Source organism: Salarias fasciatus, chromosome 7 (genome assembly GCF_902148845.1).
Source record: "Salarias fasciatus chromosome 7, fSalaFa1.1, whole genome shotgun sequence".
Taxonomy (NCBI): domain Eukaryota; kingdom Metazoa; phylum Chordata; class Actinopteri; order Blenniiformes; family Blenniidae; genus Salarias; species Salarias fasciatus.
Genome location: NC_043751.1, coordinates 9,744,127 through 9,761,513, shown reverse-complemented (window position 1 = coordinate 9,761,513; position 17,387 = coordinate 9,744,127). Strand labels below are relative to the sequence as shown.

The 17,387-nt window shown below is 46.1% G+C and overlaps 2 protein-coding genes across 3 annotated transcripts in view; one reads left to right on the top strand and one right to left on the bottom strand.

Annotated features, from left to right (window-relative positions):
* Positions 1-318: 318 nt before the first annotated feature.
* ucmab (upper zone of growth plate and cartilage matrix associated b) lies at positions 319-4,536 on the bottom strand. Its single transcript, XM_030096511.1, has 5 exons — positions 4,414-4,536; positions 4,217-4,279; positions 4,035-4,130; positions 942-1,040; positions 319-856 (listed from the first exon to the last, which is right to left on the bottom strand). The coding sequence occupies exons 1-5, from the start codon at positions 4,469-4,471 to the stop codon at positions 759-761; spliced, it is 414 nt and encodes a 137-aa protein (XP_029952371.1). The 5' UTR covers positions 4,472-4,536; the 3' UTR covers positions 319-758.
* A 1,953-nt stretch (positions 4,537-6,489) lies between these two features.
* The window catches only part of LOC115391891 (cyclin-dependent kinase 17-like), a 29,192-nt gene continuing 18,294 nt past the window's right edge, over positions 6,490-17,387 (top strand). For both annotated transcript variants that reach the window (XM_030096304.1, XM_030096305.1), the window contains exon 1: positions 6,490-6,865. The gene's annotated coding sequence lies outside the window, so the exon portion shown is untranslated. The remainder of the gene's footprint in view (positions 6,866-17,387) is intronic.

The following is a 17,387-nucleotide window of genomic DNA, read 5'->3' as shown; positions in this document are numbered from 1 at the left end:
CACACAGAACCGAGGCGTCTGTGGATTTATCTCTGTCGTACCTCAGTTTAGTTTTAATCAGCCGACCCGAGCGGCAAATGGAAATTTAAGAAGAAGTGGTGGAAACTTCATCGTGAACACGCCCAATACTGAAGACTTTACCGTCCTGGATTATCTCAGAAAAAAAAAAAAATGTGCTGAATATCTGAACCTCTATTTCCTGTAAATACAAATCTCAACAACATTTTCTTGGATCTTGACTGTTTATTTGTGTCTTTGTGTATAACTTCAGGTAATACATAATGTTACAGAAACGGGTTTTTGACACACATAAGAAATCTTGCATTAGAATAACATGCTTCTTTGCATGTGTTGCTTCTTGAGCGAGGGTTAAATATCGAGTTAGTATGTATACATTACCTCTGTAGCTAATTTATGAATATATTTACACGTAGAAAAATAACACCCCCTCTATTGAAATGGTGAACTTGGACACTTTTCAAACAGCTTCTTGACAAAATGGTTTCCAAAAGTTGTATCTTGAATATAAATGAACAGAGAAAACAGTAAAGTCAAAGTCAACAGAACCAAAAGTGTTAAAATGATGGTTCAATTCCCCGGTTTTTCCTCTTGATTCCTTTATTGGGCTTAAACAGCTACTGGTTTAAATTTATTTACCAGTTAAAACCTCTCAGGGACAACAGATTAGAACAACAGAGATTAAAGATTGTAGTTAAAGTATAAAAGATAGAAAGGTGAAAGGTTTGTTCGCTGCGGCCTCAGATCGAGTGGCGGTTGTACTCGTGTGGAGGATGCATCCCGTCGTAGTGGAACTCCCTCCACTGCTCGGTGCTCTCTCGGGTCCGCTCGTCCTGCTCTGGAACACAGTGGCTTAATGAACTGCAGTGAATAGAAATAACTACATGCAGCTGTTCTTCTGTTTTGTTTTGTTTTTTTTTTACCATCATGCTCCTCTTCAGCGTAGTTTTCGAATTCATTTCTCTTCTCCTCGTGAAACTCCCGTTTTCGTTCGTCTGCAGCCAGGACCTGCCTCTGCTCGGCTGCAAACACAGCAGAAAATCACTTTAACTGAGTCTGACTGTGAACTGAGTGTCAAATCTGCATCCCAGAGTCAATATTTCAGTGCTCCACGTCACCCTCAGCGCTGCCCGCTACATATGGATGGAAACAAGGTTCAGACACAGGAACAGAATCGGAAAAAGGTTAAAAATGTTGGACTTCATCTAAACGAGCATCTCAGTTTTGCTTTTTGCCAATAAATTAGTGTTAAATTATTGTTTAGATTCTATATATTTAAACCCTTTATTTCTTTAACAGCCTTTACAGCCAGTCTTGTTTTGTCATCATAGCTTCTGGCTGTTTGAAGGGTGAATAAACCAGTAAAAAGCAAAGCAGGACTTAATGAAAAGGCTCATCCATCACAAGTGATCCGCTAATATTCTACAGCAACAAATCTGAATCACAGTTTAATTTAAAAGATGTCAGACGAGCACAGACGCACACTCATGCAACGCAGTAAGTGAAAACACAACCTCAGTGACACATCTGAATCGTTTGGGTCCAGCAGCATTTCTAAACCTGGGCGACTGACAACAAGCAGCTTGCTGGATGAGCACCGAGGACGAGGAAGACCTCTGCATTAGCATGTCCTCCAGATTCACAGTCAGATTTTAAAGGTCTCCAAGAGTATGATTATTCTTCACATAAATCTCATACACTGGGTATTATTCTTCTCTAAATACTCCAGAAATATACCTCAGCAACACCACTGATCTAGAGAAGTAGACTTGTGATCAGAGGTTTGCAGCTGTTGACAGTTTAGTCCCCATTGCTCCTGGTGTGAGCAGTTCAGGTTCGATGCAGCTTTAGCATTAGCTTTAGCTTTAGCTTCGCCGTTAGCGGCTGTTAAAGGAGACGAGGCTGTGTCCAAACACTCCTCTCTCTCTTGTGTGGACAGGGGAGCGACACACACACTCTGGCTGCTTGTAACGTCGGAAAAGAGACACCAGCTGAGGCAGGAAGCGTCTGCAACGGCCGCTCTGACCTTTTCAGGGATGGGCCGTGACCTCTGACCTTTGGTTGGGATTCCCAGCTCAAGTTTGTGCACACAGAGACATGATGCATCTCACTTGCACGCCGGTGTGAATGTCAGCCTGTGACCCCGTGGATGCATGCAGTTCTGGCTCTTTTTAAATCTTTTTCTGTTGTTTGTTGTGTGTGTGTTTTTTTTTTTTAATGATCAAACTCATCTCCTGCCTGACGCTCAGCAGCTCCCATAATAACCACAATAGCTTTAATTTACACTAATGTATGGACGTCGAGGACTTGCTTCAAACCGATCGCTCATCTGTCCACCCACATCAGCTCAGACCTCGACTGAAACCTTTTCCGTTCTGCCTCTGAGGGTTCAGTGTTTTAATGTCAGCCTGCAGCAGGAGAGGCTCTTCAAAGTGAGCAGCTCATTTGTTTCACTTTTTTTTTTTTTTTTTTTTACTCTTTTTCTTTTTTTTTTTCTGTCAGTGAGACCTTTTTGCTTGTGTGTGCTGGCACATTCCACATTCAGCTCCCAGCCGCTCACCCACTCACTCGTCCGTCCGAGCCTTTTCACTGGGCTCTCTGCTTTGTGCCGGCTGCGTGCGCACGGCGTCTTCTCGTTGTTGTGAGACGCCGCGGCGCGTTACGCAACCCGCTGCCCAGGTTTCCATGTGTGTTCTCACCTTCCTGCTGGCAGGACTGCGCCCGGCGGAGCCGCTCGAGAATGTCAAACACTGCACGGTGTGTGAATACTTGTAAGCTGAGCCACGACGAGGTTGTGTGTGTGTGTGTGTGTGTGTGTGTGTGTGTGTGTGTGTGCATAAGCTCCATGCTGTCCTGCAGCTCCTGCGGCTCCTGCCAGGCAGGGCCTGTACAGGTGGTCTGTGGTCTCGCCAGGTACAGTTTGCAGCAGCCGGCGGCTTCCAGCAGGTAAACATCCAGAGTGTAATAAACATGTTTGCTCAACATACAGACAGGCAGCAAGAAGCCCAACTCTGATTAATTCCTGGAAGCAAACGCTGATGTCTGAGACGAATCTGAGAAATGTCAAGTCTGCAGTAACGGGGTAAATGCCCACACACAATAAAAAAAGTTGCTGGATAAATAAAGTTGAACTTACTGCATGATTAATTGATCAGCTATGGTTGATTAATTCCATCTCAATGACAATGAATACAACATTTTCTCCTTTGTTATCTATCAATCTGCATTTTTTTAAGCTTCTGAACAGAGAATCTTTTTTTAAATTAAACAGCACAATAAATCCATTGATGACATTAAATTGCACAACTCATTTTTTTTGTAAATATAGTATGGCAGAGCATCACATTCTGGATGAAGACCATAAAATGTAAAAAGTGTTTTTAACTCCTGATCTCTGCAGTATTCAGCAGAACAACATGTGATACATGTCGCTCCTTTAGGTGGAACAGTGGAGCTCTGACCTGCGACCTGCAGTATAAAACAGGTCTTAGTCTGGTGTTTGATTTCTCACTTCTCAGAATCATTGTCAAAGGAAATCAAAATTCCAACAAAACATCAAATGTGCCAAATCTACTTAGAACTTTGCATTTATGTAGTTCCAAACATGGACTGAGGCTTCTTCTTGATAGTTTTTCTCTCGTGATCTGTTTTATGTGGAAGAGGGAGGTGAAACATGAAGACAAACGTCTGACACAACATAAAGTTTCATTTAAAAATGTGTTACAGCGTGAACTCAGTTATAAGAAATCAAAATGTTGCACCCCTCATTTCCATAAAACATTAAACATTAAAACAGTAGCAATCAACAGTATGCAGGATGTATTTATTTATTTTGTGGTTGATGGAGGCAAACAGAACATGGTGACGGATGTGAGGGCGTCTCTGTTGCCAAAAGCTGTCCTTTATGATAACACGCCGGTGCCAACGCTGACCACAAACATGAGACCACGAGCCTGCCCGGCCCGGCCGAGCAGACCACATCCACGCTGCTGCAGACCAGCCCAGGGTCAACTCACCGTTGATCTCGTCCTGAGACTTCACGCCTCGCCGGCTGCGCTTTCTGAAGAAGCTTGAGGCGTCCTCCTCCTTCATGAAGATCCTCCTCAGCGGGCCTGCGGTGGAAGCAGGAGGTGGTTCAACTCATATTAAGAAGACATTAAAAAAAAAAAAAAGGAGGATGCACAGAGCAGCTCCTCACCTTTAGGGTCTTTGGCCGAGCCTGTGCTGCTGGGCACAGCGGCAGAGTCGGCCTCTGGAGGCACTGGATCACAGGACAAAATGTGAAAATCCACATAAAAACTCAATGTGGACTCTTACCTCTACATGGATCTCAAGAAAAATCAACAACACGGAAGTTCTCATGTTAAAAGCCTTGTTCCTCCACATGAGACTTACAGGAAAGTGCAAGCAGCACAGTGAGGAGGGCCAGGAGAGCTGCGTACGTCCAGGACATCTTTATCTCTGCCTCTACGCTGTTGAGAGATACAAGCTGAGAATCAGGAGAGAGACGGATGAGTGAGTAAGACGTGGGCGAGTGATGGGGTGAAGAGCCAGGGGCAGTATTGACTGCAGAGAAAGAGAGAGAGGGAGAGGGAGGGAGGGAGTGACCCAGCAGATCTGATAACAGCCCGAATCCAACAAACACCAGAAATGACTTGGAAGTGACAGGAATGCGCTGCCGATTTAATTTCGACTCAATAAACCTGTTACATTCCTCCTCGTCTCGTCATTTCAGCTGCAACCACAGGCGAGCCGAAGTGACACTATTTATCCGCCTATTGAGCCATTTATCTGGAGCGAGAGAGACAGCGCGGGCCTGTGGGGGCTTGTTTCTAAAGGAACAGGAGAGAGGTCACATGAAGAGACTGCAGGAGTCGCAGCACAGAATCAGGAGAAGTGGAGACCAAAGTACAGTCATTTCAAAGAAAGAAATTGCCAAATTCCTGCGAGTGAAACGGGCCCTCGACGAGGCCGCCCTCTCTGCTCTGCATGGAGTGGTACCGGAAAGTATGCAGGCTTCTGTTTGCTTGACTTTTTTCCAACCTGAAATTCTGGCCGTGCCCCAGAAAGGAGTGAATGCATAAATTGTCTGGCGGGGGAAATCCAAGGTGGAGGAATTGTTGCCTGGGCAGTGTGAAGGGACTGGATGGAGGGTTTGAGAAGACATGCAGGAAGCATGCTCAGCTCAAGTATGTGTGAAATGCATGGGGTGGAGTCGCCGTGCACTGAACGTCACTGTCAGTCAGGCCAAGAACATCATACACTTATGGATACAAAGGATTTTAACTAACAGGTTCAATTTTTTTGTGGACTATGTGTACTGAGAGGTCAGTTATGTTCAGCCTGAAGAAATAAGTATATATGAATGTGAGCCATTTTCTCTAAACATTAAAAGTAATTTTGAATAAAAGTACTTAAAGTAGTAGTCACAAAATCAAGATACTCACATCACTGCAATCAGTGAGTGTTTTTGAGCAGCACTTGCTCTACACAGATACAATTATCAGCACGAGATCTACTTAGAAACTCACAAGTCAGTCAGTGTTGATAAACTTTGAAATAATATTTGGAGATTCATCTGCACTTTTGTAGTTCTTTTAATACAAAAAATGGTTAATGAAACAAACTACTACACTTGTAAGTTCAGTTACGGTTCATCTAAGTACTTCAGTTGTAGATAAATTAAAGTAAAATGAAGAAAACAACTGCTATTGATAATATAACACTGAGAATGCAAAAATCAGTGGTTGCTGTGTTTTATGTTTCTCATATTTTTTGCACATTCTATTAGTTTCAGCAATCACTTTTTAGCAAGCGGTCTATATTACTTAAAGGGGATTGAAACTGCACAGACAAAAAATTATTGTAGGATAATAAGTAACTGAAGTTATATTAAACCCAGGATGTCAAACACAAGGCCTGTGGGCCAAAGCAGGCTCATGAGCAGAGGCGGGGCGTGCCAACAGGCAAACCAGGCATTTGCCTGGGGCCCCGGCTTTTAGGGGGCCCCTGCTAGGTGCAAATTGTGTGCAAAAAAGTTATTTCTTTCGGTGTGCACGGATGGGGTGGGGGCCCGATGAATTTCTTGCTTGGAGCCCCCAAGGACCCTTGCCCCCACCACTGCTCACAAGAGACTCCAAACCAGGCTGCTTAACCTCAAATCAAACTGTGAAAAGTTCAAAGAAACCTTTTTTTTCAAACACATTTCTAAAGATTAGTGGACACGATGCAACATTGATAACCGAACATATATATCAGCGATGCTGCCGTGAGAGTGGTCTTCATGTTCCTCCTGAACTGAAATGTTGTCGGCACACAGCTGACTGCAGGGTTTGTGATACTTCCTCATTTCTTCCAGCAGGGGCCGCTGTGGAGCCACTGTGACTGCCGGTGTGTCATGCCCTGCGCCGGCCGCCAGGGGTCGCCGTTTCCCCGCTGACCCTCCCCGGCTCGGCGGTGTGACCGGAGGCAGGCAGAGGAGGACGCACTCGGAGTCGGATCAACTAGTAACCGCCGCCGTCCCTCACACTGCCATGGTCTCAGCGACCGCAGCAGCAGCGCCGCGTTTCCTTCTGCGGAGGTGAAACTTTGGAAAGAAAAAAAGAAGAAGAAGAAGAAAGGAGACGCCATGCCGCTGGACCCCACAGCCCCGCGGGAGTAAGAGCGACACGGCGGAGCTCCGAGTGCCCACGAACCGACACCACAAAGAGGCGAAGCGGCAGAGGAGGAGGAGGCGGAGGAAGAAGCCGTCGGTGCAGTTTTAACGCTCGGAGGGAAAGACGGCATCCGGCCTGAAGAGAAGCTCCGAGGTCGGGGACTCCGGTCGGAGCAGCGTTCACCGTTTCTGGTAAGAGAGCCGCCCGGGGTCGATTTGGAGGTGTTTTTTCTGCTGTCTGTAGATTTTCACCGCTGATTATTCTATTCTAAACCAAACCAAGCCCAAGTTAGATGAAAGAGGGGAAAGGTTTGTTTGGAATGATCTGAATGTGTAACACTGTAGCAGTGTTGACTTCACGAGCCCAGCTCACTACTTTGTTTGATTGTGCGCTTGTTTCGTTCACCGGGTGAGCGAAGCACACCGGACCCGAACCCGGAGCCAGGCGTACCTGCGCGAAAACCCCGCTCTGGATCAACTTCCCACGGGGGCGGGAGGGAGGGAGCTGATGATCTGTGCCCGGTGGGGCTCACGGTTACACATTACAGTCCGCTTTGTTGTGAAAGAAAACGCAGAGCCGCAGCGGCTGAACTGCCGGTGCTGCTGCTGCTGCTGCTGTGCTGCGGGGTCTGGAGGAGCAGAGGGGGGCTGACAGGGGACTCTGCCGGGATCGTCTTGCATACTTGCAACCATAACATTCCCTGACCCACATTTCAGAGATGTCCTGTCTTTCTGGTCCACATTTTTTCCCCCTTTTCAGCGCAAACTCGTCGAAGCGGCTCACAGACTGTACCAGCCAGAGAGCTCCCTCCCGGCTTTAAGCCTCCTCAGCTGTTTGTGTGCAGGCCAGCAGTGTGTGTGTGAGTGTGTGTGTGTGTGAGTGTGAGAGAGACCCCTGCAGTTTCCAGGAACCCCTTCCAGCATTCCCAGTGAAGTGCACATATTTTACAGTTAACCACATTTTTGTGTGTGTGTTTAGCAGGATAGGTTATTGTTTTGGAATCTGCATCTCATGTTAAACTTCAAGACTGCAGAGGTCAACAGTCCATCGCAAGGCAAACACGAGGAGATGCTTGCATTGACTCGTCTGGGCAGTTTGCATGTTTTTTTGCACTATTTGACTATTTAACACCCGAGTACCCAGAAAACACCAAGCAGAAAGACTGGGCTTCAACCCAGGAACGTCACTGTTGGACAAGAGTGCTGACCACTTCACCACCATGAAGAGTGGACTAGAAAATATTGGTGTATAAAACATGTTAGTTGTAAATATGCACACACTTCACTTATTCTAGTTTTCTGTAGTTAAAAAACAAACGTACTCTGATCACTGTTAGAGAAGCATTGGTTTCAAACTGTATTTGCACTTGGTTTTATTGTCACAGATGAAAGATTACCCAAATTTAAATAAAATACGGTGCTCAGTGGAACCATAAAGTTAATGATAAATACTTCTACCAGATGGTTTATGTTGAATTTATTGTGAACTGATGTCTACTCAGCCTTCTCTGTGGAGTAGAGCTGTCCCTCACCTATCAATAATACATCAACTCCATGAAATGTAATCCAGTGACAGGCAGTGTTTAGTTTTGCTTGAGGTCACAAGAAAGTATTTAACATGTAGTTTGTAGAACAGTATACTGAGATATATATATATATATATATATATATATATATATATATATATATATATATATATATATATATATATATTTTTTTTTTTTTTTTAACCTTTCTCATTGGCCCTTTGCTGATGTGCAGCTCACATCAACACCAGTGCAAACTGCCACCTCTCTAATGATCGCCATTATTATAATGGCTGCATGATTCATTGCATCATCACAGTGTGAATATTTCCAATATACATGACTGGATTGCAGTGAAATAGCATTTTCATGCTCTACGCATTCAGACGCGGCGTGTCAACGTATTTGTCCAATCAGGTAGAGCCCTACTGCCCCAGATTGTGTTGACCACAGCTCGTCTTTCTCCTCATTATTCCAACCTTACATCATAACTGGTGACGGCGGGCCTGAATTCAAAAGCACAATAATCATAGCAAGATGACTAAAAGCAACAATTGACAATCTTCCACTAATTAAATTAAAAGAAAAATACATTTAAAAAAATTAAAATGTGCCTTCTTGAAATTGGTCCAAGAAGAGAAAAATCATTTTCATTTTGAAGTTCCAATCTCTAAGTGCAAAGTGATCATTGTCATGCGTTTTGGTAGAATTAAATGTTAAAGCGTTCTTTCTTTGAACAGTTAAAGCATATATTCAGATCATCCTGTAGTGCTAACTGTTAGCTTCATGATACAACTGAATAATCCGTAAGGCTCTTGCTATTTTGAGATTCGGGCCGGGGACATTTTCTGATAAGATGTCCAGTTTGTGAGAAAAGTTGTGGATTTCAATAATGGCTGCAGCGTCTTTCACAGTCGTTTCCTCTAAACTGCTCGGCAGCTGCTTTGGGCTCCTCTGACTTTGGGAGGTGTTGAAGTGTTTTTCTCTCTGTGTGTGTCTCTCAGATTGATTTGCTCATGCAGGTTGTCTGGATGACTCCTGTACTCCAAATAAACTCTAAAAAGACCATTCGATGAGCATTCTTTTTATCCAAAGCTGTCAGCGGTACATCGTACTTGTCTTTTATATTGTAATACTCAATAACTTTATCACATGCTTACCTAAAATGATGCAGCCTTGAATATCATTGGAAAAACACATTTATAGCAGAATTTTACTTTAATAAAATAGATTGCACTGTTAGTCGAAAGTCTGGTCGCTCTTATTCCATAAAAGAACACAAATGAGTCTAGTAGCTGTGCAACGTCATTGCTAGGATAAAATTGAGTCTGAAAACAGCCAACAATCAAGACTTTTTGCTTATCAGAGACAGTATACTCCCAAACATGTGTTGAGGATACGGAGCTTTGAGTGTTGAATGTAAACATCCTCTCTCAGTGACCTAAAAGAAAGTGAGCTTCAGACCGCAGACGTCGGTGTTTACAGGTTGTGTTTTCTCAGTGGCTGAATGAAAGAGCTGTCAAAGCAATTTTTCCCATTTCCTGTTTGTATGTTTGGGTTTTGACAGCCAGAAGCTGCTGAGCTTCCCTCGGAGGTATTTCTCATGAAGGACTCTTCATAAAGTGTGTCTGTTCCGGGCTGGAAGCGAGCGTCGCCGAGCCGTGGCGCCCGCGGCAGGAGGACGAGGAGCGGTTGGAGGACAGTGTGCTGCGGAGTGTGTTGGTTTGACGTGGGGCCGTTCCCTTGGTGAGGGCCTTGGGGATGTGTGGTGGCAGGGTAACCCGACCTGCTGCGAAACAGCTGTAGCCACGCGGTGCTGATCCCTCGAGTCCCAGTGCAGATCGGGTGATGGTCCAGTATGTGAATGGGTGTGTGAGGGCATACCCCAGAACGGCCGCAGTTCAAACGCTTTCATCGCATGAAGCCCTCTCAGACCCGACCGACACACCCCTTCCAGCAGCATTTATTCCCCTTTTTGTTTGTCTTCTGCGGATGCAAGTGTCCTTCCTCCCTGACCGTGTGCGTTTGTGTGTGTGTGTGTGTGTGTATGCGAGCGGGTTGGTGTTAAAGCGGCCGGCTAAGACAGCTGGCTGAAGGTTAATGTGTCACCGCTCTCTGGGGAGCAGCTGCTATGTCACAGGCACCACTCCTGTCTATACATAGCCGTGAATACAAACTCTTCCTCTTTTCTCTGCTGCATTAGCGCTGGATCTGCTGGCACCAGAGAGCAGCCCGGCCCTCTCGCATCCAGTTGCCCCACAAGACAAATGCAAGCTCCTTGCTAGTTAGACTATTTCCACTCCCTGATTCCTCATCTGTGTGTCTGCCTGGAAGCGTCTGTTGATACCGAAGACCCCCCCCCTCCTCCTCCTCCTCCAGCTTCCAGCCAGTTGGCTGACAAGCTATGTGGGTTATAGAGCAGTGAGTTGGACCGTGATCGGTAGTATTAATGTCTGAAACAGGTGAGGAACAAATATTGATAGGATTTGCGGGAGCTGCCAGAACATTTGTCTGGTCTTTATTTGGAAGCAGACACGCTCACATATCCAAACCAACATTATTACAGCCAGCAAAGCTTTGCATATTTGAGATGCGCTGTGTAGTGTTCATAATTAACTCCTCTCCGCTTTAATGAAAATCCAGGCTAAGTCCGCGTGTTTGGATTTCTTAATTAGCTAAATTTAGATCCTCTCCAGCCTTTTCAACCTGAGAAGACCACTGTTCATCGACTAAAAATAAATATTAGTGTCCTTTGTAATGCCAGGCTCCCTTTTCCATGTTCAGTCTCTACCTCTCTGCACTGCAGCAGTTTTTGAAGGAGTTACAAAAACAGATTCAGAGATTTGCAGGGGTTGTAATCTTCCGCCCATGAGTCACAGAGCCTGGCACATGTGTCACTTGAATGTTAAAAAACATACGAAAAACGGTCTCGCATTAGTCCCGGATGTCTCAAAGCCATTTTAATTTCATGCTATTTACACAATAAGATGTTCAGGAAATGACATTTGAGTCCTCAGCATGTCAGTCTGCTCTTCATTCAGGTTGTGGCAGTCGTCTCGCTGCTGCTGCACTTCTTGTTCTTGACATTTGATGACAAAATAATTGCAGGACTGTAGAGACTTATTTATATCGTAAAGATTTCTCGATTGCCCCACAGAGCAGTTGAATGACATTTGAGTCATCGCACGACAATCGGTAGCACCAAAATTTGTATTTTTTTTTTGTCGAATGTCTTGTTGATCTCATTCCACATGCGTGAAAAGTCCAGATAATTTAGAATTTCATTTTGCCCAAAGTTTGAGACATTCTTACCACAACGTACTCGTTCACTGTGGCTTCAATTAAAAAGTAATTTGCACATTTTCTTGCATGTTTGTCTGGCTCGTCGCAAGCTGCTGTCACCCAGTGAGATGGGAGTTTTAATTTAACAGGCTTTTCTCAATGTTTGATCAGGCTTATGGATTTGTAACTTTAAGGTTTTTCCTGAGGTCAGTCCAACAAGTTATCGATGAGAACGACACTCTACAAAAACAAGAAGCGGTCCGGACAAACATGGCCTGCCCAGCACTCCCCTCACAGTGCAAACATCGCTGTTAACTGCAGCACGTGTTCGTCTGCTGTTGCCCGTGGCAAGAGGAAGAAGAAGAGGTTTTAAGGGTTTGGGTCCAGAAGCAAAGTGCCATGGATTTCCAATACAGTCGTGTGAAAAAGAGCAGCCACGTAGAACCGTATTGACCCGAAGTGTTATCAGGACTCCAGATGAGCTTTTACTCACGTCGGCCGTGGATGCAGGTGGAGCCCAGCTCTCCAGATGCGGTCAGTGCTACAACATGTGTCGCTGGAACCTCCACCAACAGCCCAACTCGATGGTCTCACAGTATACCGAACTCTCCAACCACATTTTATTAAGTGTTAATCCACAGTAGCGTTAATTTTTATATTTTTTATGTTTATCTTTCTGTATTCAATACTTTAGAGTTTCAAATTATTGCCTGGACAAAGCGGGCCTGTTCAGACTTCAATCAGTAATCTATCATGGATTTGAACTTTGACTTGACATCAGACAGCCGATGGTGACGTGATTATATTATGAGACGGGCAAATAACACAAATGTTTGCAAATAGAAAAGGTGTACTTAAATTCCTTTGAACTTATTTCTCACAGTTTGTCATGTTCAGCTTGTGAAATCTAACGTTGAATTTTATTTTTAAGTGGAACGTTACAAGTTGTTTGAGTAATCCTAGTTACATCGTAGGCTTAATGCAGGCAGAGTAAGAGGCAGCTGAACACACCGTGCCACCGTTCTCTCAGCACACAGCTGCACGGGGCCTGAACTCGCCACAAAGACTTGGGGGAGCGGTTTGTGTTTGCACTCTGATATGGAAACTGATATTCTGATAAACACCATCCCGCCGCCTGCTCCTTGGTTAGATAGTAACCCGGGCTCCTGTTGTTCCCTTTTAAAAGCCACGGAACGCTACCGGGGTGCTGCATGCGGCGAGGGCGAGGGCGGGCGGGAGGACACGTGGGGGGCACGACGCTAATAATTGTCCCTCTCGCTGATGCTAATGGCTGGCTCACAAGAAAACAACAGGTGACTTGAATCAGACTGATCAGATTCGCCCACTCCTCGGCGATTATCTCCGTAATGAGCAGATCTCCGCGGCAGTCATGCAGCCTCTTATCTCACATAAATAAATCAACAAATCAAGCCATATGCAAATATCTGTCATGATAAGTCATCTCGACGGTCCGGTAGCTGTTAAAGCTCCAGGATTCATTTGGTTTCCTCCGCTGTTTGCTACCAGCTGAAGTCTTGTGTGATTTAATCGCCGGAGCTGTCACTGCGCCGCATTTATTTATTTATTGCGCACCTGCAGAGTGGAGAACAAATTCCCACTCGGGAAGTCAAATCAAAGTGTATCTTGATCTCGTTTCATCTGTTTATATTTTCCTTTCCCCTGAAAGGACTCCACTCACAAAACTTGGATGTTGTTTAAAACAAAAAAGAGAGAGAGAGAGAGAGAGAGAGATTGGATTAAAAATAATCTACTCCTTTGGGGTGACACCAGTCTGCTGCCTGCCAGATAAAATCTGAGTCTCTTGATCTGGGTTCCCTGCTCTGATCCCAGCTGGGTCCACCAGGCTTATCTGTCACAACTCATGCTGGTCCTTCATCCCATTCACAAACCGTTATCGTGTGGAGTGTAAGTGACGCTTGAGATGTGTCATTTCCACTGAACGACTGGTTCTTTGACTCGCCGTGGTGTGTTTTTTATGGGGAATTTGTTGTGTGTTGCGTGTTGTTTTGGCATTATTTCTACAGGTTCCTCTTCTCTTCGCAGTATGTTAGAGCAAACAGCTGAAACAAGAACGCCACTGACTAAACATAATGACACCATTGTTGTGCTATTGCTCTCATGATTACACTTATTTACTGTGGGCGGCGGTGAAAGAATCATATGATTATAGCTGCATCAGTTGAAGAGCCAATGATTTGAGTTAAATGGGTGAAATATCAAATCTGTTTCTGGTTTGAAAATCACATCATTGTTGCCTTTTTTTTTCTTGTTACTTTTGAAATAAATACATTTCCAGTTGAAAGAGTTCATCTTTTCCAAACCACCGCTGCCTAATACTTGGAAAGTGTTCAGTATAATTTGCCAGTGTTCCTGTAAACAATATCAATTTTCATAAAACATGCATCTTTTCCTGTTTGAAATCTGCTATTTCCTTTATTCCAAAATGAACAACATTAGCCTGGTGACCTTAAAGCAGCTAGATAGAACAACTAATGTAACACCCCATAGTCGTGCTCTTTGTGGGTAATTTCTATGGCAACTAAACAAAAAAATAAATAAAACTAAAGCAGGAAAAATGATCAAAAGTACAGCGAACATTTAGCACTGCGCATAACCTTCTTGAAGCTTTTCAGATCAGCGAAGGCCAAGTGGGAGCATGCTGTTTGAAGCCACTGTGTTGATGAGCGGCGTTGTCGTCTCAGACTGTGTGGGATCACAGCATCGCTGTTTAAACGATGTGAAGCGAGCCCCGGCGCGGCTGGCAGCAGCTGTCGCTCCTCGTAGCAGTTCCTGCCGCCGAAGTCGAACGTAGTCGCGCATTCATCGCATTCCAGTTTTTCTTTCATTGTTCTTCAATGGATGTATTTCATTTCAGAAAGACATTGTTGATGAACTTTCCAGTGTGACTGAATGTGGAGTCGTGCACAGCGAAGGACAGTTTGGAAGTAACTTTGTGAAGCCAAGTGTGCGAACGTGCAGCGATGAAGGCGTGATCTGCCGGCAGGCAGCGTCGGGCCTCAGAGGGAGCTTACAGACAGCAGGTCTGTCACTCAAGCTGCCGTAGCCATGGCAGCGGCGGTGTTAATCAGCCGGCGTCGAATCTTCCTGCCTGCGAGATCCGTGGCTGCGAGTGCGTCACCGCTCTGGACTGGCTGAAGTGTCCGCCGTGTCCCTCCTCCTCCTCCTCCTCCTCCGCCGCCTCCGCCTCTCCCTCCCGGCGCCGCTGACCTGTCTGTCAGCGCCGCTCAGCCTTGTGAATCCAGGTGACACGTGTGCTGAGTGTGAAAGCAGGCCGGGGCGGCGGGGGGAGGAAAGTGTGTCAGAGCAGGGGAGCGACCGGGAGAGAATCAAACTTGATGATACATTTTGTGAAGTTCGGGCAGATTTTTTTACGTGTCATGTGTCACACACGCCTGGTTGCTGTGCTCATCGCCGCCCGGCTCAGCCCCACGCAGCACCCCGCTACAGCCTGCGTCTCCTGAAAAGGCCCACTTTTTCTTTTTCTTTTTCTTTTTTTTTTATACCCGGCACAATGAGGCCTTTATGCGAGGCCTCCATAATGGAGCCAGCTCCTTCACTCATGTCCTCATTGTCTTGGCCAGGTTGAGAAAAGGCTGCTCTTTAGAAAGCGCGGGACTGAGCTCATCCATGAATCATGCCAACAGTCTCGCTTGTTCTCTGTACTCATCTGCGAGTGAGGCACCGGGGGGACGAGCGGGCAGCGCCCCCCTCCCTCCCGCGTCTCCAGGTCTTGGACAGACGGCTACATTGGGAGCCTTGCTGAACTCTGCTGGGAGGTCGCGGCGAGGTTGTGAACTTAGCGTTTCCTGTTTCTGTATGTGGCCCATGTCAGCATGCCATGTGGCCGGGGGGGTGGCGGGGGGGCTTGGTGGCTGTGGTGTGATCTCGCTGCGATGGTGGCTTCTCAAGTGTTGATCTGGCAAAGCTCTGCTCCTGTGTGGAGGGGGGGGCTTACCCTTTCAGTAGCTCTCTGTTCATGACTGGCACAGTTGCTATTTACAGTCAGCTGCTGGAGGAAAAGGACAGAAGCCACATGCAGCATATGGCTATTGTCACCACTGCAGCATCTATAGTGCGCCCCCCCCCCTCCCTCCTCTTGTCTTTCTCCTTGTATCCACCCCGCTCTCTCCTGCCTGCTATACTGCCAGGAAAATCTGGGGTGGAAAATGCAACTTAGCATGCAGGCGATGTCAGGGCTTGTTTGTCGGCCGGCAGTGATGTTGCGCTGTGTGCTGATGGCTGCTTTAGGTGATGAAAACACAGTGGTATTCGTGGGGGAGTGACAATAGCAGGAGGTGGGGGGGGAGGGTGGGGGGCTGGTTTGATATAGGGTGTATACGATGGAGCGAGTCGGAAAATCAGCATGCATGCAGTCTCCTGCGGTGCGCTGCATTTTGCAGCATGGAAAAAAGCAGCGGGGGTTGCCGTGGCAACAAATCCCAAATCGGCGCAGTGCTCGGACCCCCTTCATTCCATGGAGCCCACCACCACCTCCACCCCGTCTCTCCTCCTCTTCCCTGGCCTCCTCCCAGCGGATCTGGAGCTCAGACCTCAGACCGGCCTACTTAGGGGAGCAGGGATAAGGCTCAGAGCAGGGATCATGTCCAAAGCTCCACACTGGATCCCAGAGCGGGAGCACAGCCCAGCGGATACGGGCGCGCTGCAGACAGCCCCCCCCCACACACACTCTTTTTGTTCCTCCGCATCCTATTGCTGCCTTTAAGTTTCCGTTCAGAGCCCTCCCTCCCGAGCGTGAATCATGTCCACAGAGGCTGCCGGATAGTAGCAGAGCCCCTGTTATTTCAGAGATGTGCTCCCTCACACAGTCATCAGTTACATTAATAACTACAGGAGGGGCTGACGATATCGCCATGAAAGCTGAGAAGAGGTCAGCTGCAAAAACAAAGGCAGAAATCCCCGGCAGGTTATTCCAGCTTGTGGAAAATTATTCGAAACTCCAGGATGGATATAAGCTTCTGGAGATTAATGGCAGAATAATTTGTGGATGTTATTAAATCATATGTCTAGAAATATTTTCACTGATGTCAGTTTTAAAGCTGTAAAATAAGGAGGCGGTGAGCTGCCTGCGCTGCAGCCGCTGTGTGACCAGGCAGAAATGACTGATGAGAAGCTGTCACGACAGTCGAGCCGACGCTTTTTCTCGTCTGGGGTCCTGCGATAATTTGATTGATTATCTCTTGACTCAAAGCTACAAAACACCGCGAGAGGAAAGACAGGCTACTGTGGCGTCCGCCGTGCAGTGAGAGGGGTTCGCAGACGGCCTTGTCGTGGCTGTGGGACTAACGGCAGGCCGAGCTAATCCCCCTAATGCATCACGTAGTTGACGATCATCTCACTGTGTCTCACAGCCTGAACACAGCCACTGAGATTCACCAGAAGGTAAAATGCTGGAGCCCGTCCAGTCTCCATCTTCTTCCATATGGAAGCAGAAATGGAGGAAGAGTCGGTCACCAGATCAGGAAAACGGGGCAGATGAGCTGTGAGCGTCACGTTTATGATCAGTGTAATTTTCAGCTTTCGTTGACACACACATCAGCGCGTTAATTCAATAATGAGGATAACGGTTGTTGAGTTTATTGTCAGTGGCGATGACTCTGGTTTCACCTTCAAATATTGAACTAGGAGCGCAGCATTTCATGACAATTAGCACAACACAGTTATGTGGTGATCCAAGAAATATTTGTTGTCATAACATATTTTTAGGTTTTACTGTTTTTGTTTTGATTTAAAGGAGAGTCACAAAAAGAAAATTAATAAAAAAACAGAATGATTGTTCGCGGTAGTTTAGTTTAGGTTATTTCAAAGGTTTCCTTTAATTTCGCTGCTCTTTTGAATTCTTCACT

What these genes read in the sequence shown, in the direction of transcription:
- ucmab (XM_030096511.1), bottom strand. Translation starts at nt 4,471, where the DNA reads ATGTCCTGGACGTACGCAGCTCTCCTGGCCCTCCTCACTGTGCTGCTT. An exon ending in GTCTCAGGACGAGATCAACG is followed by an intron (nt 1,041 to 4,034) that starts GTGAGTTGACCC and finishes CTGTGTTTGCAG; the next exon opens with CCGAGCAGAGGCAGGTCCTG. An exon ending in CGCTGAAGAGGAGCATGATG is followed by an intron (nt 857 to 941) that starts GTAAAAAAAAAA and finishes ACTGTGTTCCAG; the next exon opens with AGCAGGACGAGCGGACCCGA.